Genomic DNA, 25316 nt, shown 5'->3' with positions numbered 1-25316 from the left:
AGGCTTGCATATGAAATGCTCAGACCCCAACTTGAGGTCTGAATGAGTGATTACAGCAATAGCTGCTGCTTGTTCACGCAGACTGGCTCTGACACGGTGTGGTGTTCAGTGCTCAGCTCCTTTGAAACTGCAGGGTGTTTTCCTTGTTGTAAATAGATATTATGTATCCATTCACCTGTAATCCATCCCTCCTTCCCTTCCCCCGCTCTCCCTCCTTCTCTCGCTCTCTCCCTCCCTTCCTCCCTATTGTCCAGTGTATTAAAAAAGAAACTAATGTTTTGCTTTTTTTGCTTTTTTTGACACGTGACAATTAGATTGCTTTGACTGATAATATGGACAATGCTGATATGCTTGTTACTCTGGCGACTGGTAAATTGTTATGTGTGTGGTTAGCTGAATGGCTGCTCATTTTCATGAGACTACTGGCAGAACTCTGCGCTTCTCTTCCACCTATTTTCTTAATTTATGGTGGAGTCTTTTGAGATTTCTGTGTCCCTTGTTCCTTTATTGTGACCAGATAGCTACATGTTACCATTCTGGGCTTTTAAATTAGGCCTTGTCCAGAGTAGCTGTAGTAGAGGTATGTGTGGGGTAAGCGCTGCGGAAATAAGTGTTCTGTGGGCACGGGTGAAAGTCAGTGGTGAAGGACGACCACTGGGCTGGGCAGTGTGGATTTCAGGAACACCAGCCCTGAGCAGAGTCTGGAGTGTGAGTTCGTTTCCCTTGCTGCTAGAGCATAACAACAGCACCCGTTTCTTCGTCCTATCGTTCTGGAGGTCAGAAGTTCTACATAGTCACACCGGGCTAACATCAAGCAGTTGGAGGTGTTGTGTTCCTTTCTATGGGAGACTCTGTTTGCCTGCCTGTTCTGGTTTCTCGAGGCCACTTGTATTTCTTGGTTTGTGGCTCCCATGTTCATCTCCAAAGTCAGGGTCTTAGCATCCTCAAATCCCTCTCTGATTCTGCCTCCCTTGCCTCTCTCGATCAGAATAACTTCCCTATCTCCAGTCACCTGATTACCAACCTTAATTCCACCTGAAACCTTAATCCCCCTTTGCCATGTAGGTGACACGCACAGGTTCCACAGATGACGACATGGACATCTTTAAGCCACTGCTCTGCTCACCACGGAGTGGAGGAGGGCTGCTTAGGCAAAAAGGCTTCCCCTCTGTTCCTCAGAGTTCCTTACTTTAAAGCAGGGACAGCATGGTACCACCTCATTGGGATGCTAAGAGATGCTCAGATCAGTGCCTGGCATGTACCAAGTTTTCCGTAAACACTAGTAACATTAAACATGTGGTAAATTGCATTGGGCCCCCCTATCATCTGCTACTGGCTGTTTATTGTGAAATTAACATTTATTGAGTTAAGACCAATGTTTCATTTACTATTGACTGGAAACAGACAAACAAAAAAACTTTGACGTGTAGCTGTCATGATCCCCTTCTGTAGATGAGAACACGGAGGCCCAGAAACTTTTACTGACTTGCTCAGATCATACAATGAAGAAGTGACAGGGAGGGGCGGAAACCCAGTTTTCCTGACTGGAAATTGAGGGCTCGTTCCATGGCGCCACAGCTGCTTTGGCTTCAGGCAGCGCCTGGGCCCCGCAGCCCTCCGCTCCCTTCCCGTAGGTGCTGGCGCTGGAAGCTGGCGGGACCACCTGTCTGCAGGGACAGCTCTGAGCTCTCAGAGCTCCAGGCGCTCAGCTGCCAGTCGCCGCGCACACTCATGTAATCTTAATGAACAATGTGCAAAGCCATTAAAAACTCAATTTGGGCTTTCTTTTTACTGCCAACGTGAGGAAATGCAATCGTGAGGTGCTCATGTGTAAACACAATAGCCGCCATCTGCTACGGAGAAGCATTTTGCCTCCAAAAGGGGGATCTATGCTTCAGACACATCAATAATGGGGCGCTTATCAAGGCGTTATTATGCACGAAGGGGGGAAAATGCAAAATTTATGGCCAGCCGGAGAGCACTTCCTGGTTTAATTTCACAGTTTTCGGTGCTATGTATAATAACTATGAGGAAACTAATGCTGTTTTATGTCCCTTATCACGTCAGTGGATTTTTGAGAGAGAGAGAGAGAGAGAGAGAGAGAATGTATTTACAGTCTTCCTCTTTCTTGTTTCTGACTGATCCCGGCATAATGACTGGCTCATTTTTGATCTCCAGGAAACTGGCAGCCTCGGGATGATAGTAATTAAGCTAACCTGTTGATGAAAGCGGGCCCCACTGAGCCGCTGATGCCTGAGGGCTTCACTCAGGAACAGGCTGTAAAGAGGCAGGTCTGTGCTCAGCTCTCAGGTCCGGCTCCCTTCTTTTGGAGGGACGTGGCCACACCTCTGTAGAGTTGGCTGGATGCCCCCTCCCCTAGGACTCCGTGCTTGCGTTGCTGGATGCTGTGACTTCCTGCCCCTGTGCCTTTGCGCGTGTTGTTCCCTCTAATTGAAATGCTCTCCCAAATCATCACCAGGCACACTTCCATGGGAGGGATCCCCACTGCGGAAGAGGACAGGCTCACACGCTCTGATGTGTGGAGTTTAGCGATATACCCCCTAATTTCTATTTATATTTGCGGATGTATACTAACCTGGTGTGGCTGAGGATATTCCTGGGGAAGGGGCCTTAGGAGAGAAAAATGTGATCCCTGTGCAGTTAGGATCATGTGTCCTGCAGACTGGAGGGGCCTGTTGTAGGGACTGACTGTAGGGCCAGGGACAGAGAGAAAATCCATCCCAAAGGATGATGCCAAGTGGAAGTGAGAGCTGAACTGTAGGGGACATGGTGCTAGGTGAGTGTGCATCTGGATGGAGGAGGAAAAGAAGGCATGGACGGGGGTCTGCAGAAAGAGCTGTCCCTTGAACCCTGATGATTTCGGGGCTAAAGCAATGCTGCTGTGTGTCCTCTGAGTGTGTCCCAGAGCAAAGAGACACTAATGAGGACCTGTCCAGTCATTGAGACACCACAACTGGTGGCAAAGGCAGATGAGGGATCTGTGCCTGGATGTGCAGCGGGGACAGGGGGTTGCCATCATTAAGGTGCCTTGGGGATTTGGGGGGATATATAGGGAGTATTGCTAGGAGCTGGAGTTCCTGCAGGTACAGGTAGGGGCTGGTAAGATTCCACTGTCAGGGTTCATAATGTGCTCATGAACCGGTGAGGTTTTTGTTGTTCAAATCCCAGCTCAGTTTAGCTCAGTCCTGGAAGATGCTGACCCACCTGGCTGAGTTCATCACCCCGCCTCTGTGTCAAGACTGGATTTCCTGCTTGGTCTCTGGGATCGCTGCCTCCGCAGCTAGAGGCACCTTTCTCACGGCTGCTGCCCTCTCGACACAGCCTGTGGTTCACTGAGCCCTGGTCCACTTAGTTCCTAGCTTCTGTTCAGACACTGGGATTGGGTGCACCTCTTGGTGGCGCCCAGATCGTGTGCCCAAGTCTTAGTGACCGAGGAGACTGGGAAAGTGGGCATCGGGCTTTTTCTTTTAGATAGAGGAACGTGGGCCATGCTTCAAATGTTGGTGAGATGCCCCAACCACAGGAAGGGAGTTCAGGTATTGAGTGGCCAAACCACAGGGCAAGTTTCTACTTCAGATCAAACATCTGGTTAACATGGAGGGTGGCCTGAGAGCAGCCTATTTCTCTGAGCCTCGCACCAAAACACATACCTTTCTGTCTAGTCTGAGGGCCAGAGCATGCACATTAAGTTACACAAATTGACATCACGGGCCAGGGTGCTGGTGGGAAACATGGTAAGCGTCCCTGACCCAACCCAGCGCTGGCCCACCTAAGACACTAATTCTCTTAATGAAGCTCCAAGGTATGCCTTTTCTTCTCCAGGATTCATCCTCAGAGCCCAGTCTTTCCATTCTCTCCTCTCTTTCTGCTTTTTACCCAGGATGCTGCTTGTAATGATGTTCCTATTTGGGGTGTCTTATAGCTTTGCTTGGTAGCTGTCATTACTCATCTCATCTTCCTAAATAAAGGAACTTGTACAAAGTAGGGACTCCATGGGGGGTGCCAATAATGAGAATGCTAGCTGCAAAAATAAATGACAGAATTTGAATGGCTTAATAACCCAGTCATAGTTGATTCCCTGTTTACTAAAGGCCTGAAATGAGTGTTCTCAGTAGGTGGGTGGGCTTTCTCATGGCCATGGCCATTCAGGGACCAGGCTCCTTTGGTTGCAGCTCTGCTGTCACTTAGGCTCCTGGGCTCCTGTGCTTGCAGCTGGTGGGTGGGAAAGACAATGGAGCGGTGATGCTCACACTTTCATGTGCCTCCTACAAACCAGCTGAGGATATTGACAAATGCAGACTTGGATTCTGTAGGCCTGGGATGGGGCCCAAGGTCCTGCTTTTCTTACAAGCTCCCAGGGGTGCTGGGCTGCTGCTCCAAGGACCATCTTTTGAGAGACAAGATAAGAGAGGATGGAGCAGTGGGGGTCAGGGAGGGTGGAGGCCTGACCCCACTGGCTAGAATTCCGCTGCAGGGCCCACTACTCCATAGAGCAGTGGTTCTCAACCTTCCTAATGCCGCGACCCTTTAATACAGTTCTTCATGTTGTGGTGACCCCCAATTTCATTGTTACAAATTGAACATAATTAAAGCATAATGATTAATCACAAAAACAATATGTAATCATATATGTGTTTTCCGATGGTCTTAGGAGACCCCTGTGAAAGAGTCGTTCGACCCCCAAAGGGGTCGCGACCCACAGGTTGATAACCGCTGCCTTAGAAGGTCCTTTTGCACTGAAGTGTGCCTTCTGGTGGTTCCTTTCAGAAGTCTGCCCTCTCAGGCACCTGCATCAAGGAGCTGTTGCCACAATAATGTTGCCTAAAGTACCAAGAGGGAACCCAGGGTTAACAACAATGAGCACTTGCTCTCACGCTCATGGTCTGAGCATCGAGTGTGGTTCTGCTGATCTAGGTTGGGCTTGTGGGCCCTGTGGCTGTGCTTCTTGCGGGGGGTGGCATGGCTTGGTTCTTCGCTGCCGCCTCTGCTCAGTACTCCTTCACGTGACTCTGTTCTCCATCCCAACCTGAGGGGCAGCAGCCACCTGGGGGGCATTCTTCCCATGAAAGGTGGCATTTGTGCAAGAGGGCAAGCCTCCCCTTGGATTGTTCTGTTAGCATCGTTGGACCAAAGCAAGTGCAGTCCAAAGTCACAGGATGGGGACACGCCCTCCGCCTCTTCTGAGAAGCAAGAGGCTAAGGACACAGATCCAGGGAGGGGCAAAGAACTGGAAACAGCCCTTTAACCTGTCAGAGCAACTCCATAGAGGCTCCCCTCCTTCCTAGGAAATAGCCTTTTAAGTCCTGAAAAGACTAGTCCTGTTTGCTGCCAGTAGTAATGAGAGCATACACTTTGAGGCTGGAGCGAATCTGGGTCTCATCGCTCCCTATCTGCGTGGCCCAGGGCAGGCCACTCAGTCTTTAAATAACAGGAGAATCCCCCGCCCCCCAGGGCCATTCTGGAGATTAAATTGAATGATGTATAAATAAGACCCCTAGCATCCCACTGGGACTCCTTACGTGCTTAGTATTCCTTCCCCTCCTTCCCAGGCCGAGCATCTCCCAGCGGTTCTTCATGTTTCCTCCCAGTCTTCCTTGCTGAGTGGAATCAGCGTGTGCTTTATACGCCCTCCTCTGCTATGCCCTGTCCTGAACGCAAGGCTCAGGTGGACTGTGTTGGAACAATGACACCTTCCGTATTGCCAAGGTTGTTTCCACTGAGACAGCCAACGCTTATGTGAGGTTATATGTCACCCCATTTTACCCGTGGAGGTTGCCATTAACTAAATTCCTGGGGTTTTATGCCATGCTTCCTGCAGGAGCTGCTGGATGTAATGTCTCTTCCGTAAGTGTTCAGAGCGTCCACTTTGTAGAAGTGCGTTGTACATGTTACTAGCTCTTCATTTTTAAAACCACCTTGTTGAGTAGGGTTGTTATTCCCAATTACAGAAGAGGGCGCTGAGGTTGAGAGAGGAGATGTGGTTGCCTCAGGTTCAACCAGCCCCTGCTGGAGTGACCCCATTTCTGGCCGCCGTGTTGAGGGGTGTGACCGATTTTCAGGAGGCTTTTTCTTTCTTTCTCCCTGTCTCCTTCCTGCCCCCTTTGCGGGTCTCCAGGCTCCTTCATGATGGTGAACAGCTCCGGGAGGGCCTCCGGCCAGAAGGCCCACCTCCTCCTGCCCACCTTGAAGGAGAATGACACGCACTGCATCGATTTCCATTACTACTTCTCCAGCCGCGACAGGTCCAGCCCGGGCGCCTTGAACGTCTATGTGAAGGTGAACGGCGGGCCCCAGGGAAACCCCGTCTGGAACGTGTCCGGCGTCGTCACTGAGGGCTGGGTGAAGGCAGAGCTGGCCATCAGCACCTTCTGGCCACATTTCTACCAGGTAGGGGCTTTTCCATGGCTCAGCTTCTTTTTTAAGTTAACCATAAACCCGCTCACCTCTTGCCTGCCTGGAGTTGTGCAGTGGAGAAAGGACTTCATGTGCTCACTGGCTCCACTCATGTTTACTGAGCTTCTCCTTCTAGCAGGCCCTGGAGGAGGAGACTGATGGATAAATGATGACAACACAGCCAGATACATTTGCGTTCCCACAATGCTGCAGGAACATAGACATCGAAGCCTATTGTACAAGAATTGATGAGGGAGACAGTGCTATCCAATGAGGAGAATGCTATGATTTTCCCTGTTTTACAGATGAAGAGGTTGAGGTTCAGAGAGAGGAGATAACTAGTCAGAGACCACCCCTGGAGAAGAGGGTGTCGGTGGGGGGAGGGGTTAGGATGGCTTCTCAGAGGAGATGACATTGAGGCCGAGTCTGGAAGGGTGAATAAGTGATTATTGAAGAAGGAAGAAAAAGGCATTTGAGTTGTTAAGGATAGGGCAGGCCATGGGCTCAGGAAGTGGGTGAGAGATTTTGGCAGAGTTTGGACATCTAAGTGGACTAAGGGGAGGTTGCAAAGGAGACATACAAGGCATGGAGCCTGCAGGGGCAAGGAGGTCATGTGGGCCCCGAATGCCAGGCCAAGGACATTACCTGTATTCACTGCTCTAGAGCAGTGCTTCTCACACTCTCTGGTGAAAGACCAGTCCCCTCCCCAACTCAGTGTGGACCCATAGTTTTACAAATGGCAGTAAAAATGTCACAGCCGTGTCACATTGCTGTCACAGTTTCTAGACACCTCTCTCACTTTCCCTGCTCATCCCACTGGGGACTGAGACGCAGCATGCATGCCAGCCCCAGCCCACGGAGCTCCAGGTCATCCTGACCTGGGACTGTGGAAAGATTTTTTTGTAAACAACACTCTTGAGGTACAATTCACATATTATAGAACCCACTTATTTTAATTGTGCAATTCAACGATGTTTAGTAAAGCCACTGAGTTGTGCAATTACCACCACAAACCAGTTTTAGAACATTTCCACCATCCCAATAAGATCCCTTGTGCCTATTTTCAGTTAATCCCCATGCCCACTGTTGGAAGTGTTAAGTAAGAAAGTGACATAGTTAGATGTGCGTTTTGGATAAATTTCTCTAGAGTCTGGAGCAGAAGGTGGACCTGAGGGTGGCAAGGTTAGTGGCTGGGAGCTTCTGAGACGTCCTTCAGTTCAACATCAAGGTGCAGTCCTCTCAGATGCGTCATGGAAGCAGCCTAGACAATATGGAAACAAATGGATGTAGCTGTGTTTCAGTACAATTTTATGGACAAAAAACAAGTGATGGGCCAGCCTTGACCTCCAGGCCATGGTTTGATGAACCCTGATGTAGGTGATAGAGCTGAGGTCCAGAGATAGACCACGAAGTCCAAGAGCACACAGCAAATCACTGGCAAAGCTGGGGCCGGAGCCCAGATGCCTCAATGTGTAAATGCCAAGTGTCTCTATAAGCCCATGGATACCTCCATGGATACCTTCAGGTCCCAGTCAGAAAGCCCCGGCCAATGGGGACAGGATGGGGCCACAGGTGCAAGTATAATGAGCAGGGTAAGTGACCCAGGAGAGGGACAGTCACACTATTGGTCATGGTCTCTGATGGGGTATGGAGGGGAAACAAGAAGTTTCTTGGGCATCCCTATGTCCCAGCTCTGTGGTAAGCATATTGCCCCTCACTCACCTGTCCAGTAACTCCTGTGTTGGGTAGCAGCATATCCTGTGTTCCAGAATAGGGGATATTATTGGCAAACTTAGGTTCAGGTCCTGTGGCTCCAAGTTCAGGTTCCTCGTTTAGGGCAAATAGCCTTTCCATTCTGAGAATCTTCCACTCACTGGCTCTATGATGGTGAATGCATCTCATCATCATTTTGAATCACAGTTGTTTCATTTGTAAGACAAGACGGTAATGGGTCCAAGGAGGGGTTCTTCTGTGGATTAAATAAGGCAGCACATACATAATGTCTTGTCAGCAATTGTCAGAAGGAAGGAAGGAGGAGGAAGCCAGGGGAGAACAGAAAAAGAGGAAGAAGGAAGGAGAACTTTTTAAAAGAAATACTCTCTGTGGTTGAGCTGTCCTGGGTCAACTCTGAACCGGCCCTGTGATAAGCAGCTTCATCTGGGAGAATTTTATTTTCTGATTTCCAACTTGTTGGCCACTATAGTGCTGTTACATTACATTTCCTTTGCTCTGAGCTTCGTGGTGAAAAAGCCACTAATGTGCTGAGAGCAGCAGTTTAGAACAAACATGTGCGTCTCACACACACACACATACACACACACACACACACAGGCAGTAGTGGATGGTCTCGTGGCCATGCACCCAGAGTGGAGCACACACAGAGGCTCACACACCTGCATGCTCCCAGACTCACTCGGACTCAGGGGCACCCACTCACCCACTCACACATATGTCTGCGGGAGAGGAGAGGGGACCTATCAGGAGATTCGAAGACTTTTGCAAAATGGATATTAAATTCACCAGACCCCCAAATTCTGGTCCTGCATGTATGAGGCTGTGATACTAAATAGTTTTAGTTTTCAGTAGTGCTGGTTTTCACATATGGATGGCTTATGTATTCATTTATTAAAGTCATATTTCACAGTCCTACAATGGACTTTTAGCTCCGTAATAAACAGGGAAATTTTATCTTTCTTATTAGTGGGCGTTCTGGCAGGAGGCCTTGAGCAGGGCCTGGGGTAGGAATGTCCCTCTGCCATTCACCTCCACTCCCACCTGGCGTCTCTCAGGCCAGCGAGGGCTTAGCAAGCCCTGCTTCAGATCGCTGCCCCTTTCCAGGGGATATTAATTCTGTTTTATGTTTTTAATGATTCTGAACTTATCCATCCCAAGATTTTTTTCAAAATAAAAGAACTCATTATTAATTTTGCAGCCACTGGCTCCCTCTCTTCTCCATCACCTGCCTGGGTGAAATTACCTTTTATCCCGCAGAGTAATTGCTCTGTGGACCCCTGAAATTTAGGAGTCGCCTGATTTGGATTCAACTGGACTCGGAGCCCTTTCTCAGCAGTCCCTCAGGCCTCCTGAGCAGTCCCTGTAGGCACTCTACACTCTGCAGGTTTGGTAACTTCATGCACAGTTCAGGAGGATGCATTCCAGGGAGGGGGCCACTCCCACCCCCCCCACCCCCCCCCGGAACTCCACCCTGTCTCCTCTCTCATCCACCCACCCTCTCAGCTAAGCACCAAACCCTCCTCCATGTCTGCACAGGCCTCCTTGATTTCACCCTGAGCAATCCCTCCACCAGTTTTTACCAGTCATGACTCACATCACAGTGTCTGCCGAGTGTAAGAACTTCAGTGGAAATTTGGGGTGGGGGTAACAGGGGGTAGTCACATGGACAGTCCTTTACTTTCTCCCTGTCCCTAGATCTAGCACCATTCCTGCCTTTCTTCTAATTTCCCATCCCTCTCTCCAGAGCAAGAACAATAGTATTCGTGACACTTACAGATATCTTACCATGTCTACTGTAAGGCCTTGAGAATTATCAACTCATTTAATGGAAAACCAGAACATGCTTTCCCATGTTTCTTACAGAATATTACTCTCTCCTATTTGAGAAACCAGAATCTTCCCTTCCCTAATGCTTTACAGAAACATTCCCAGGAGGAGTTCTGATGAATGAAAGATACCCTGTCTCATTATAGAACTCTTATTTCTGCGAAGGAAGAAAAAAGAACAGTGAACAAATGTATATTTCACTGTCACACATCCATCCTCCCATGCCAAGCCTTGTGTTCCTTCATGGAGTATTTATTAATTATTGTGATATAGGATAGGTACTGGGTGAGGATATGAGAAACAAAACATTAGAAGAATTAAGTTAAACTGATTAACTGGAATAAAAGCCAGGATTCTGCTTAATCAGGGCTTTTGGTTAAGTGAGGGTGGTTCACCAAAGTTCAAGAATGGCCATGGTCATGTACTGTGAACCAGGAGACCAGGACCTCAACTCTCAGCCACCCGTGGCTTCCTTTCTGAGTTTCGGTAATTGGGGCTGTTGAGAGGCTAGTTCAAGGTCACATAATAAGTGGTCAGTATTGTGACCTTTATTATTGTGGGCATATTTCTCCGTTTGCATTATTTTATTATCATTCTGTTTTTGTTGATGAGGTGCCCCTCTGGTCAATACCCATTATTCCACTGGTATCCTGACACCAATGGACTGACTCCTGCCCCCTTTAGAATCTTGTTTCATCTGTCCCTCACTCATATTCTATGCTACTCCCCTGATTCATTCTTCTCTACCTAACATCATGTTCCAGTCTCTACCATCCTAAAAAATACCTTCTCTATTGGGCTTTTAGCACTTGGCCTTGGGCCCTAACTCTCATCTCTGAACTATCTTATCTGCCTTTCAAGGTGACCTTATCTAGTTCTATAACTTTATATGACACTTAGATGCCAAAGCTACCACATTTGTAACTCTGGTTCCTAAATTACCCATGAGTTTCAGAAACATAATGTCAGCTTCCTACTCAACATATCCATTATGATGCTTAATTGTCATCGCAACTTAACATAGCCACCAGGAAACCCTGACATAGCCGACCTGTGTGCCTGTGCATACGCGTTCATCATGTCACTTTCCCTATGTCAGTAAATGACACCAGACTCAGCCCAGAAGCTCAAGCTCTAAATTGAAGAGTCCTCGCTGAGCCTTCTCTTTCCTTCACTCTTCTCCTGTTAATCTAACAGCAGTTCTTTTCGTCTCTACGTTCGAAATCTCTCTTAAACCACCAACCTTTATTCCGTATAGCCACCACAGTTATAAACAATATCCTCACTTTTTTTCTTTTTATTTATTGATTTTAGAGAGATGGAGGAAAGGTGTGTGTGTGTGTGTGTGTGTGTGTGTGTGTGTGAGAGAGAGAGAGAGAGAGAGAGAGAGAGAGAGAGAGAGAGAGAGAGAGAGAGATTTGTTGTTCCACTTATTTATGCATTCATTGGTTGATTCCCATATGTGCCCTGACCAGGGATCAAACCAGAAACCTTGGCATCAGGATAAAGCTCTAACCAGCTGAGCTACCTGCCAGGTCCCAAAGCTATCCTCATCTTTTGATTGGATGACTACAGTAGCCAAGGGATAGGTCTGTTTGCTTTATTCATTCTCATTTGCCCACCTGCCAGTCAGTCCTTTTCCACAGATTGGTCTGAATATAAATTAGTATGTCTCTTCCTTGCTGTAAATCTTTCAGCGAATTAGAAGAAAATTCGAGCTCCTGACTATGTCATATAAGACCCCCAGTCACCTGACTTCCCTACACTCCAGGCTGGCTTCGTGCCTCTCTAGCTTGCTCTGTTTCCCAGCTTCCCTCTTACGTTCCCAGATCATCTCTGAGCTCTTTGCTTCCTTGTGGCCTTTGCACTTGCCACCACCACCCTTCCTTGTCTGGCCACTATCATCCTTCTGGTGTCATAGTGATTACCACCTCCTCAAGGTTCTCTCCTAAGCACTCTAAGGAATATGCACCCTCTTCTTAGTTACTCTTAAGCACAATATTCTGTTTCTTTCCTTCATAATGCCAATCACACAATTAGTTTGACTTTTCATATTGATTTGTTTACTTTCCATTTTCATTCACTAAAATGTGAAATTCATCGGAGCTAGGACCTCAATATTCGTGTTCATTTTTATCATGCAGCATGTGTCTCCATGTTTATTACAGAGAAGGGTGTCTTTAAATGTTGACTGAATAAATGAATGCACAGATGAATGAAGACACTTTTCCTATTGTCAATGGGTTTAGAGTTTAGGGAATGAAATGATTTGTGAGCAAGCAATGGCAATAGGGTGTGATAGGTGCTAATTGTATGGTGGTACATGGCATCATGATAATATAACATGAAGGGAGATATGCAAATGTACCATAAAACATTTCGTTTTTAGTATAAATATAAAGTAGCTCATTTTTACTGCAGAAATTTTGGAAAATCTAGAAAAGTATAAATCAGAAAATAATCATCTACCATAATTTCCCCATGTCATTAAAAAATTGCACTCATAGATTATTACCATTCCGATTTCATCTTTTGTGAATTGCCTACTGATGTTACTTGCCAATTTTCTTTTTTGAGAGTTTACTTATTTTGTTGAGTCTTAAGAATTCTTTACACAAAACAGGTCATTCACCTTTTTGCTGGCATATATAATTACAAATTCTTTCCAGCTTGCCATTTGACTTTTAAGTTTGTTTCAGACTTTGTTAATATACAAAACATATTTTGACATCATAGTTATTTCAATTTTTGCATATTTCAATTTTAAGAGATTGATTTTGAAGCATTTGTCATTAATTTCTAGCTTTAATGAATTTAGTTAGAAAATGTACAGAGCCAAACCTATATGGTTTCTTCTTTGATGAACTTATACTTTAGTCCAGTGGTTCTCAACCTTCCTAATGCCGCGATCCTTTAATACAGTTCCTCATGTTGTGGTGACCCCCAACCATAAAATTATTTTCGTTGCTACTTCATAACTGTAATTTTGCTACTGTATGAATCATAATGTAAATATCTGATACGCAGGATGTATTTAGGCGACCCCTGTGAAAGGGTCGTTCGACCCCCAAAGGGGTCATGACCCACAGGTTGAGAACCACTGCTTTAGTCTGTTATATGATCTTTGTATAAATAACCCATGAATGTGTGAACAGAAATTTTATTCTCTAAATTCATTAACATTTGTTTAGTAAATGCATCATTGTTTATATTATGTACATACTTGATAGATGTATTTTTTTCTGTTTAATTTGTCAGAATGTAAAATGTGGGTTAAATAGGTATAAGTGAGTTTTATTTAAACTGTAACTACTATTTGTTTGTTTCCATCATTTTCTTCTTTTAAGTCTATTGACTCCTACGTTCTTTTTAAAAAATACATTTTTATTGATTTCCAAGAGAAAGGGAGAGGGAGAGATAGAAACATCAGTGATGAGAGGCAATCATTGATCGGCCACCTCCTGCACCCCCAACACTGGGGATTTTGCCCACAACCCAGCCATGTGCCCTGACAGGGAATTGAAGGGTGACTTCTTGGTTCATAGGTCCACATTCAACCACTGGGCCATGCAGGCCAAGCCATGCATTCTTTTAAATGACCATTTTAGTCCACTTAATGGTTTTTGTTTCCCTTTTGGTTTAAATTCTGCTTTGATGCTTTTCCATTATTTTTGCAATAACTGTTTTTTGTTTATTTGTATTTCCCTATTATTTCCCTTTGTTCAACTTGTTGTTCTCAAGGTTACTGAGTCATTCTGCTTTAGGTGTTTATGTGATAGCATACGATTAGATTTTGTCTACTTGGACAGTCTGAGAGCTTTTCTCTATTTTAACCTATTTATGATCACAAATATTCTTGCTACTTTTGTCACTTTTATTATACAACTTGAATAGTTTTATACTTTTTCTTTATAAACGTATCTTCTGTATTTGTTCTATTTTCTTGTTATTTTTTCAATAGGACTTTGCTTTTGGTTTCATTTGAATTAATAAAAACATAATTAGATATGTGATTATTGATAGAAAGGCCTTCTGCTGACTTCCTCTCTGCGGGATGAGGCAGCTATCACTTTCATTTCTGCAAACTTTCCCCTCCTTCCTGCACGGTTCTGTTTGTTAACTCTCTCTGAAGGACCCTGTGTCTTAGTAAATCCCTCTTCCCCAGTGGTTGTCATGCTGATGCCAGCTGCTCTATGTTTGGTGTGACTGCCATTCCCAAGTCACTTCATGTAATTCCCAGGCAGCCATATGTTGACCAAGAGGAAGCTGCCTATTCAAAGCCATCACCACCCTCTCCACCAGTTCCCGTGGTGAAGGCAGTATTGTAAGGGGCTTGCCAGAGTTGTAATGAAGCTGCTATGGAAGTGGTGCTATAGGCAAGAGTGGTATGTGTGATTATCCAATGTAGTGGGGGTACCTCAGGCTTGTTGAAAATATAAGGTGTCCCAAAAATGTATGCACACTTTGAAGGATTATAAAGTCAGTGTTGACTAACGTACAGTACATTTTCAAAATTAACTGAAAATTAACTGAAAATTCAGTTATCAGCTGTTAAAATGTATATACATTATTTGGGACACCCTATATAGGGAGGTCCAGGCAAGCCTGAAAACTGTGGAAACTTGAGGTCCAGGGTACCGCATTAACCTGAGATCAGGTTTAAGAGGAATGAATTGGGAGTGGGGTGTGGGGTAGGAGGCTGTGCCAATATATAGGAAGATAGAATTTCTACTCTGTGAGGTGGAGAAGGACAAGTCTGAGCCTGTGGCTGACGCTGAGTGGGAGATAAAGCCATTAGAATTAGGGAGGTCAGTGGGTTGGTCTGGTTGTCCACATGGATAGTCATAGCTCCGAGATGAAGGTAGAGGTTGTGTGACAAAGAAAGCCATGAACTGAGCCATACAGTCTCTACTGAAATTAGCATTTTGGGTGGGAGTCAGAATGGAGAACTAAAAAAAAAAAAATGTTGCCCTTGGATTCCCAGATACCAACAGTTGTGCAGATTTTGAAAGGTGTTATTAAGAAATTCAGATGGACTGTTGGTGTTCCTTGGGGATATAGAACCAAGTCAGGATAAACCTCCCTTTTCTTATGGGAGCTTCCAAGGTAAGCTCCTCCCCCACCCCTCATAAGAAAGTTGGGATATTCGGAAGTAATTCTACTCTGTGTTTCACTTGAAACAACCATGAGAAAGGTGCAGATTGGGGTCTGCAGGCCATATTTGGGTTGCTGTTCCTGCATCCAAGCGTTGTTTCTGAAATCCATTAAGAATGTTCCATGTGGCTGACTCTCCTTTTGCTCATCACAAGGCCTTTCTACCTTGTTTTGAAAATCCAACTCAATTGCCAGGAGAGCATCCTAGCCTAATATAAGGCCTCTTTGGGTGATTCTGATGGGAAGCAGAATCATAAAGGGTTTTGGGGGGTGGGCAGATTCCTATGACCAGTGCCTACAACCACTTCTGTGAAATTGACTCCCGCCCTGTGTGTGTTGCAGGTGATATTTGAATCTGTCTCTTTGAAAGGTCATCCTGGCTACATCGCTGTGGACGAGGTCCGGGTCCTCGCGCATCCATGCAGTAAGTCTGTTCCCTTCTCCTAACACAGCCGTATTCCTCATCAGACTGGGTAGCTTGGGGGCTGCAACCCCCCTCTTCATTCAGCTCACAAACATCTCTCTCTCTGTTTTTTAATTCTTCCAAAGTGCTTACGTACTCAATGCAATCAGTTCTGAATAAATCCATAATTTTGCCGGCCTGTTCCACAGGCAGCACCTCCAGGAATTTGCAGAGACTGGCAAAACATCTTCGTTTGAATCTCTCTCCATTATTAAGGGAGTCTAAAGTCCTGATTGTTTATTAGTGGGATTCAGACCACTGAAGTGGAAGAATTAGAGGGCTTTGGATAGAATTGTGTGCAATTGTCTTTTTTTTTTTTTAAGAAAAGGAACAACACCAAAACACTGAAGAAATTAGTACACTGTTCAATCGCAGGGAAAAGTACCCCAAAGCTATTAATTTTTAAAAGTAATTTTAAATTCACTCATCAGATCTGTGTAGGCGTAGAGAAAGATTTCTCACAGTGGTTAGTACTTATGGTACAGTGTCAAGAGCCCTCAAGGGCATACCACTCCTCCATGCCAATCAAGTTTCCCCTTGAATTTCTCCCTCTTTGCTGTATTTATTGTAAGATAATTTGAGTGTGTTTGAGCAAGGAGCTGCAGTTCTCAGGTTCATTAAATCTGAGAGGGGACAAGTCCTGGATGTAGGTAGTTGAGATGACATCATATCCCATGTTGTGGGGGGAAGGGCTGTCGTCAAAGGGATGTGCGTGGGGATTATGGTAGCCCTAGGAGGACTCTTTGGGATGCCGGCCCCATTAGTTAGTGTTCTTCATATTGGAGATTCTCATCAGTTTCTCAGCAACCATCTGGTCCCAGGCAACTCTTAGTAGGGCTCTCTCTACACCCCCTCTGTAGCCATGAGTCATGCTATTGGCGATGGCACAATTTGCTGTTCCCTCAAGAGACATCAAGTGCCCTGTCCTTACATGCCTTTCAGTCCTCCCATTTGGGGTATATTCTCATTTCAGCCCCATCCATGCTGCTTTATTTAAACAACTCTTCCTACTCCTGCTGCAGTGAATGTATCAGAGCCTTCATTCCCCTGACACTAGAATGCCATTGTTTGACTCATTGCCTGGGAGCACCTTCTCTGGAGGAAATAGGGAAAGTCCCAAGGGGGTCGGGAAAGACAGTATTTGGGGTAACTGTGTTTGATGTTGGTGCAAGAGACCCTTCTTTCCCAGAAATCTGCCGGCATCTCAGGAATGCTGAGGTTCTGCTCCACTCTCCATTACTCTCTCTGGCTAAGGTACCCCCTACCCTCTGAGTAACTTTCTGAGTCTTTGGAATTCTCTCAATGGGTCTGGCCATTCAATCATGCCTGGCAAATGTCTCTGATGAACTAGACTTCATATGGAAAGGGTCCCAGAAATCCTCCCTGTCCCCGCTATGCAGGATTTACATAGTGGATATGCAGATGAGTCCCCTTTTCTGGGATTAAGTCTTCCCTTCCCTCAATTCCTGGCATCAGCATCAACTGCCCATTGGGGAATGAGCTTTGTCCTCAGTCTGGGCAACAGCATGGGGAGATGGCTACTCTAGCTGTTGGTCACTGAACCTCAAGCCTGCACTGCCATCAGTTTTGAGGCAGTCTCTCTGAAACAAGTCTCAGTCTTAGCCCCAGCCCTGCACACACCCCATCCTCAGAGAGGACGCTTACCTTTGCTGCATCCAGTGCCTTCCTGCTCCGGACCCTGTGTGTGAAGTTTGCCCTTGCTCTTCCTGGCAGGTGGTATTTGCCTCTTCCCAGGAGAATCTGGCCTGGTTCTCTCCCAGGACCCCATAACTCTGTGCTCTGATGAGAATTTGTACCTCCACCATGAGGCTCAACTGTACACCTGTCTCTGATCACAGCCTCAACCACCTTCAAGGTCAGATTGGCGAAGCTCTGCCTTGACTCCCAGCACCGTTCATGGTTTGCCATTGCAGCCAAATATTTCCTTCTCCTTGAGAAATCTCCAAGGGAGAGGGTCCCCTGGAGGGCACATGGATGCCTTTCTATCCCCCAAGTCTCTTGGCTCCTCTTAGAATCCTCCTCGGGCCGGGGCTGCTCCTGAATTTAGAATTCTCCTGACAGCCCCGTCCTCCTCCTGCTGAGGAGGTGCATTGCATGGTTATGGAATTACTGAGAGCCCGTTACCCAGCAAATGGGCCATGGGATATAACTCAGGAAGACGTGACCCTGGCTGAGTTCCTGCATAATGTGCTTCCGCCGAGTTCAGCCTTGATGCTTAGGCGGCTGAAACTCAAACTTCCCAGAAATCAAAGTGTGAGGACCCTGTGATAGTGGTTGGAATGGGAAAAATTCCATTTAGCTATGTATACATACACTGGCAGTACATACAGTCCTCAGAGACCTAGCCACCGCTCATGAGTCATGGGGAGTTGAGCAGAGCCTAGCCTACGCCCCTTCCCAAGGTCCCCTGCTCAGTCCAAGTCTAGTCCAGGTGTCCATCCATCTTTTCTTTCAATAAGTAGACTTTTGAGCATTAGTTGCATGTCAAGAACTTCTACTGGACACAGGGGATACCTAAATTTCAGGGTGCGTATTTAGCAGAGGGGCAGAGGGTGGGGATACACTAGATAAATAGTATTAAATAAATCACTAATATAATTTCAGATAGCGATGAGTGCTATGAATATAATAAAGGCAACTAACTAGAATATGGGAGGGCTCCTTAGATAGAATGGCCAGGGGACAAGTCTTTAAAGGCATGATCTGAGCTGCACCCTGAGTCACAAGAAGGAGTTCACTGCATAAGGGTTTGGGGAGGGGCATTCCAGGTAGAGGAAACGCAAGTGCAGAGGCCTTACAGTAGGAATCACTGATGGTGGGGGTATCTTGGGCATCGTGTGCAGGGAAGGTGGACTGAGCTAATACTGGGGCAGCGGGGGCGGGGGAGGGAGGGAAGCCCAGGCCTGACCATGCGGGGCCCTGAGAGTCATCATGAGGAGTTTCTATTGTAATCTAAGTGTAGGGGGCGCCATTAGAGGGATTTATTCTGGGGACTGATATGATCTCATTTAATTGTTAAAAGATCACTTCGGCTGCTTGTGGAGAGAGTTGAAGGGGAATAGAGTCGGGGGATCTATTAGAAAGAAAGTTCTGGATTCATGCAAGAGATCATGACAGCAGCCTAGACCAGGGGAGTGGAGAGGCATCCTCTCATCATTCAACAAGTGTTTACTGAGCAGGGACTCTCTGCCCACACTATTCTGGGTTGATAGGAATAAGACAGTTTCATTCTTTGCTCTCATGGGATTCCCTCAAAGTGAAAGAGACTGGAAATGAAACAAATACCAGGTCATTATATGAACTATAGCCGATGGTATATTCGTTTGCTAAGGCTGCCATAACAAAACATCACAGTCTGGCGGCCCAAACAGTTATTTTCTCACAGTGCTGGAGGCTAGAAGTCCGAGATGAAGAGGCAGGTTTGGTGTCCTCCATGGCCCCTCTCCTCTGCTTATGGATGGCCGCTTTCTCACTCTGTCTTCACGTGGCCTTTCCTCTATGCACACCTGCCCCTGTGTGCCTGTGTGCCTTCTCTTGTCATGAGGACACCCTTCTCAGGGCCCACTTTAACAACCTCATTTCTACTTTAATCACCCCTTTAAAAGCTCTCTCACCAAATACAATCCCAGGGTGAGTTATTGAGCATTAGGGCTCCGACATATTAATTTGGGGGTACACTTCAGCCCATAGCAGATGGCAACCCATGCTGTGAAGAAACATAAAACACAAAGATGAACAGAAGTGGATAGATTAGGGATACATTTAGGGGGTAAAGCTGACTGGTCCCATGTGATGGTTAGATTGGGAGCCAGAGGCACCAGAAATGGAGCATTCCCAGCTTTGGGGCTTAAGCCACTGGTACAGGCTCAGGTGGTGTGAGTCTGGGGAGAATTGTGTTCTGTCTTCCAAGGTACTGACCGTGCTCATGAGCTCACATGTCATGCAGCCTGCTGGTGGCTTCGGACTGTCCATTGGACTGACAGTGCCTTCTTCCCGACTCCAGACTAATATGAATGCATTTATAACTTCACTCAAAGATTGCTAGACATTTAACTAGATGGAGACATATGCTTCTCTCTATGTCAGGCTTTCTAATTCTCCACTTCTGTCCTCCACAACATCATTTCTATTAACGTGGTCAGCATTTATTAATAAGTATTCCAAAAGTTCCAGGGGGGTTGGTGCCCAATTTGCAATTGTATTCTTGACCAATTTGAGCTGGAGTTAGGGCTTTAAACGCTTGCCTTGCAGTCTCCAAAACAGTTAAGGAAAGATAGGCATACCCCTAGAAGGAAATTATTTTCCCATATGAACCAAAATCTCTCGTCTATATTTTAAAGCCCATTTAACATTTTTGTGTTATTTTAATAGTATTTCAGCCGCAGTTACCCTGAACTGTTGTTTCTCAGTGTTAGCTGATAGCCACTGCAGCTGTAACTGTGTACGAGAAATGTCAGCACAATTTTCCACCCAATTTCAAAGTTTCTAGCTAAATTGACTTTTAGAATTTTTAAAACTATTTTTTTACACCAACCTTGTGGGACAATGTCATTGAACCCGAGGAGTGTCTGCGACACGGTTCTGATGTATGTACTGAGCTTTCTCCTCAACTGTGTGGCTTCCCACTGAGCACTGTCAGGTTTAAAGCACGAGATAAAGGGCAGAATAATATGTCTTCAGATGCTGCAATGACATCTGCAGGAGTTTAAATGTCACCAACATCAAGGCATTTTACCCCAAATGCACAGCAGTTTTCTGATAAGCCCATTCAGCTGGATCCCATTTTGGGGGGGCTGAGTCTCAGTGGGGAGTAAGTGTGGAATGCTGGTCTGGATCCTGAGGTCAACTGTATTTGGCCGAAGGTCAGTGAGTTGAAGCTGGTGGAATGATAATGTAGATGCTGGGGGAAATAACAGTTGAGCGAGCACAGGGCTTAGAAGTAAACTGGAGAGTGGGGCTGGGTTGAGAGGAGGGTCAGAGAGATCAGGAGCTCAGAGAAGTGGACCAAACAGGTCGCCAACATAAGGAGAATGTCCACAGAGAGAGATGCCTGTCATGATCTGGGGATGAGAGCCCTGGTCTCATCAAAGATCAGAGACCATCATTGTTTCATATTGATGAAAGTTAACACTCAGGACGATTAAGCTTCTAAATTCTCTGCCACTGAACCTAGAAGGAAGGAAGGAAGAGGGATGGAAGATGAAAGAATCAAGGCAAACATTCTGCTTTTTCAAATCAAAAGGGGTGTCAGAAGAAAGCAGGGACATTGGACCAGAGAAGATCATTTCTAATTGCATAAATCCCAAAGGTTAATCCATCTGCCCACTGTTCCCCAAGGGCAAGGGGAGGCATCCCTTTATAAAGCCTAACGCAAAGCCTCCCAACACTACAGTTAAGAGTCTGAGCTCCCTTCTCTCATGGGGTAGATGTTCCCTTTGCCCTTTAAACCTGTGGCATAAATGGGCTTCGGGCTCCTGGAACATATTCCGATGTGAAGAATTGACTTGAACGGATAGTTCCAAAAATAACTGCAAATTATATAGGAGAGCAGAAAGGAAACGATTTCAGACAATCAGAGCAGCATGACATGTGTCAGGTTGACTAGATGCAAGGAATCTTCAACTCTGAGATGCTCACAGGAGAGGTCTTCCCTGGGCCCTGGACTGTTGACTCCACTCCAGCAGGGGTCCGGAAGGTAGCACGAGGGGGTCTCTGAACTATTGTTATTTGTTAAAAACCAGAGCAGAAGGTATATGTTTTTGCACCAGCGTCTGCCTAATCTCACCAAGGTTCCTGGTTTTGCTGAGCTTTAGAGGTGGTGATGCAGTTTGGTAGACCAGATAGTTGAGAGGGTGAAGGCGATGGGGACGAAAGGTAAGGAAAGTGATCACTGGTGATAAATATTTGGGAGCAATGAGAGGAGCCTGGAGAATCAGCACAGCCTTTCCTGTGAGCCCTTTCTTTGAACCCTAGGGTCCAGGTGACATCATTGACCTCCCTTTGCCCAGGAAACAAGAGAATGTGCTCATTAAATGCTGATTTGGGGCTAACAGGGACCTGGTCTGAATTCTGTTTCTGTCATTACTGCTGTGTAGCTTTGAGCAAATTAAACTTGGTGAGCTTTGGTTTCTGCTTCTCTAAAAGGGAAATAATATTAGTGTTTGCTTTACAGGAATGTTATGAAGTTAAATTAGATAAAATCTCTAAAGCATTTATCACAGTACTAGTACCTGGCATTGTAGGAGCTTTCAAATAAATGACATTATCATTATTATTTGTGTCTCTGGATATTTGACTCGCTCTGGCAGATAGGCCCTTTTGCACCTCCTTGAGCCTCTTAACAGCCCCCCATTTGATCCCATTCTGGGAGTGGTTGATGTGATAAGGACCCATGGCATTTTTGTACCTCATGGAAGAAGGTCGTTCTTCTAGGTGTAGGTTATCAATCCACTCGTCTTTGAAGTGCTTACATAGGTGAGGACTTATCTCCACAAAAAAGGAGATGGCCCCAAGTCACCCAGCATATGTTTGATTCTAGAATTGATCGCTTATAGACCCTGAGTTTCTTTTGAAAGTCCTTTCTTCTGTTTGCCAAGCCCCCAAAGTAAGTTCCCATTTCCTTCCCATCTTTCTGAGACACCGTAGCTTAGAGTGAAGAATGTAGACAGTGAACATTTTTTGAGTTTTCTGTGCCTCAGTTCACTTACTGTGACATAGAGATAAAACCACCAACTGCATCGGTTTAAAAGAGCTACTGGGTAGACACTGCGCATGACACCATGCACAGTCCACCTATGGGAATGAAAGCTACTAGCATCTCCCCCTCCCCTCCCTCCCCACCTCCGCCCTTTCTCTCTCCTTCCCTCTCTTCCTCCTCAGTATCTTCATTAGTAACAAGGCCAGGTTGGAAGTCCGAGGCCCAAAGGTGCTTCACTTCAGCTTTCTTCTTTCTACTCACCCAGGCTATAGGAGGAATTTTCTATGGTGAACCCCTCCCCCAATTTCTTCTTCCAAACATGGCAGTTTTTCCCAGCAGTTAATATGGATTGGAGGTCCTCAGAGACCTGGATTCATGGTTTGGTTCCCCCACTTTCTGGCTGGCTGGCTGTGCCAAATCATGTAACCCCTCTGAGCCTTAATTTTCTGACCTGAGAAATGGAGATACTGCCCACCCCATGGATTTTTGTGAGATTTTAGGCAAGAGGATGCATGAAAGCTCTCAGAACATACCCAGCTCATAGTAAGCGATCCATCAACAGTAGCTCCTCACTGAGCCAGGCCACTTCCCAGGAACACATTCCACCCTGCCAGGTGCTGTGCTGAGCTGCCAGGTGCCCACAGGGAAGGCGGTTCCCACTGTTGAGATCTGTTCTCATGTGCTCTCTGGTTTCTCTCTTAGGAAAAGCACCTCACTTTCTGCGGCTCCAAAATGTCGAGGTGAACGTGGGTCAGAATGCCACGTTCCAGTGCATTGCTGGCGGGAAGTGGTCTCAGCATGACAAACTTTGGCTCCAGGTAAGGATGGGAGAGGCCCCCCCTCACACCTCAGTAAGAGAAGAATGTACTGCTGCGATGAAGGACTTGGTGGGGAAGGGGAGTACCTCTGCTCCTTAGATGATATTTAGCATCCATGATCTTATTAAATAGCAATTAATTCTATTATGTAGGCATCAGCAGTCATAGTTTCGCTCCTCTTCTTGGATTTGAGCACATTTCCCGCAGTTGGAAAATCCCCGGATGCAGAGCGCACCGCGGGGCTGGCTGTTCTTCCTTGCTCCTTAACAGGACAGTAGACTGAAAATGACAGTGATGCCTGCCTCTCCTGCTCCCCTGGGCTGCCTACTGACCCAGGAGAACACAGCACACTTCCACGTGTCACTCACGTATTACGTGGAGTTATTTACTCTTTTCATTATAATTAGTGTTCAAGTGCATCAGGCTCCCAAGAAGCTTTGAGCTGAGCCTTGAGAAAGAGACGGGACAATCACAGCACTTTCGCATCTTTATTTGGCTTTCCCAATTTTATGATCGTTATTGCTGCAGTTCTGAGTTGCACACCCTACGCCTTGAGTCTATGGGTGGAAGGATGTTAACGCAGAATGTAATTGAAGTTTTGAAGAAAATAGGTGGGGACATGTGGCGTGGCTCTCTCCCTCGCCTGATTTATCTACTTTTCAGTGTAAACCAAATCCTATCTCACAGAATGCTTTCCAGGTGGCTTACGATGGCACATAAAACGTGACAAGATAGCAGAAATTAAAAGTGAGGCGAGATAGAAGGAAAAGAATGTGGTGGAGCTGGAAAGAATGCTAACACGGTGTTTCTCCACGTCCGCCGCTCATGTGGGCCACAGCAGCGGAGCCGCCAACGGAATAAAGGCAGCTTGTCAGATCCACAGTTCCCAGTGTCCACGAGATAAACATGAACCAATTGCTTGGGAAAATTCTAACTGTGGTTCACACGGGCCAGACAGGAATTGTTCCCAGGAGTCCTCATAAAGGAACAGCCTGTGATGTAAGGAACTGCACTCGCCGCTGCGGTCTTAGCGAGGGCACGCGAGTGAGTTTCATGGGCTTGTTGCACATAATGATGCTTGGCGTAAAGGCAGCTTGGGGACGTGGCTGAGGAGAGGGAGAGGGCGGGCGGTGGGCAGTCAGATTTGACAGAGGTCTCTCGCTCTCTGCTGATCCATCTGTGTCCTGGGTTTCTTTTCTGGTATCTGGTGAGTGAACAGATTTAATATTTCTTTAAGGAAACCTCCCCAAATATTGTCTCCCTCGTCTGTATTTCAGGAAATATTGGGAGACAGACAGTTCCTCTATGCACTCCGGCAAATGCCTGCTTGGCTAGTTAAGTCCAGAGTTATATCCACCAGTGTCGTTGGAAATAGGTTAACATCTTTCTACACCTGCTACCCAGGAGACAGCTGCAGCCTGGATCGGAGACGGGCTGAGGCCGTGGCAGATTTCTTATGCAGTTTTCCTATGGATTTGTTCCAGCACCTAGAGGTGCAGTCTACAGACTCGCCAAAGCTCTGCTCCATTTAACGGCGCTGGGGCGACTGAGCCTGAGAATTTCCAAAGGAATTGAAATAGACACATCGTGACCAAGAGTCTCCACAAGACACCCACCGCAGGTCTAAGTTTCAGCAAGGCTATTTCCTGCTGTCGCTTCCAAGATAAGCCGAGGAATCTCTGAGTCAGCAAAGGCAGAGACCGTTGTACCCACCAGTTTTAAGTCGGGAAGGAAGACACTTTGTTTCCAGAATAGCATGTCAGTGGCCCTTCTTTCCGGCAATGGTTGGGGAGCAGTCGGTTTGAGATCAATCCTATCACCCGAGTTGTAGAGAATGCTTGCCTTCCTTTCTACAGAGCAGGACTCTGTAGCCTGCTCATCCTTAAATGGGTTCAGGTGATAAATTAAGAAGTTAAAAAGGAAGCCAGCCCGTACCCCTGCTTTACAGTCTCCTGGAAACTCAATATGCTCTTTAGAAGACCCCATCTGCTAGTGCTGGCTTTCACGGGGTTACAGCGTGAGTCCTGGCTACGAATTCATGGACAGAATCGTGCACTTGTGCCTAGAACAACTCTAATCCTGCAGGGAAGAGGCTGATAAAGGCCCACTACAAGTTATAAACAGCTCATCTCGTTCTGCGATGATTCCTCCTGAGGTGAAGAGTAATGCACAGTGAATGGTGCACGTT

General features: G+C 46.3%; 1 protein-coding gene across 1 annotated transcript in view; it reads left to right on the top strand.

The window, feature by feature from the left end:
- Window positions 1-25316, top strand: part of PTPRT (protein tyrosine phosphatase receptor type T) — a 682122-nt gene that overhangs the window by 68197 nt on the left and 588609 nt on the right. Inside the window, exons 2-4 of the mRNA XM_036323307.1 lie at window positions 6137-6408; window positions 15472-15553; window positions 23013-23128. Of these exons, the coding sequence (XP_036179200.1) occupies window positions 6137-6408; window positions 15472-15553; window positions 23013-23128 (470 nt within the window). The remainder of the gene's footprint in view (window positions 1-6136; window positions 6409-15471; window positions 15554-23012; window positions 23129-25316) is intronic.

Source organism: Myotis myotis, unplaced genomic scaffold (genome assembly GCF_014108235.1).
Source record: "Myotis myotis isolate mMyoMyo1 unplaced genomic scaffold, mMyoMyo1.p scaffold_m19_p_9, whole genome shotgun sequence".
In the NCBI taxonomy this organism is placed as follows: domain Eukaryota; kingdom Metazoa; phylum Chordata; class Mammalia; order Chiroptera; family Vespertilionidae; genus Myotis; species Myotis myotis.
This window is presented reverse-complemented; position numbering and strand designations above follow the sequence as displayed.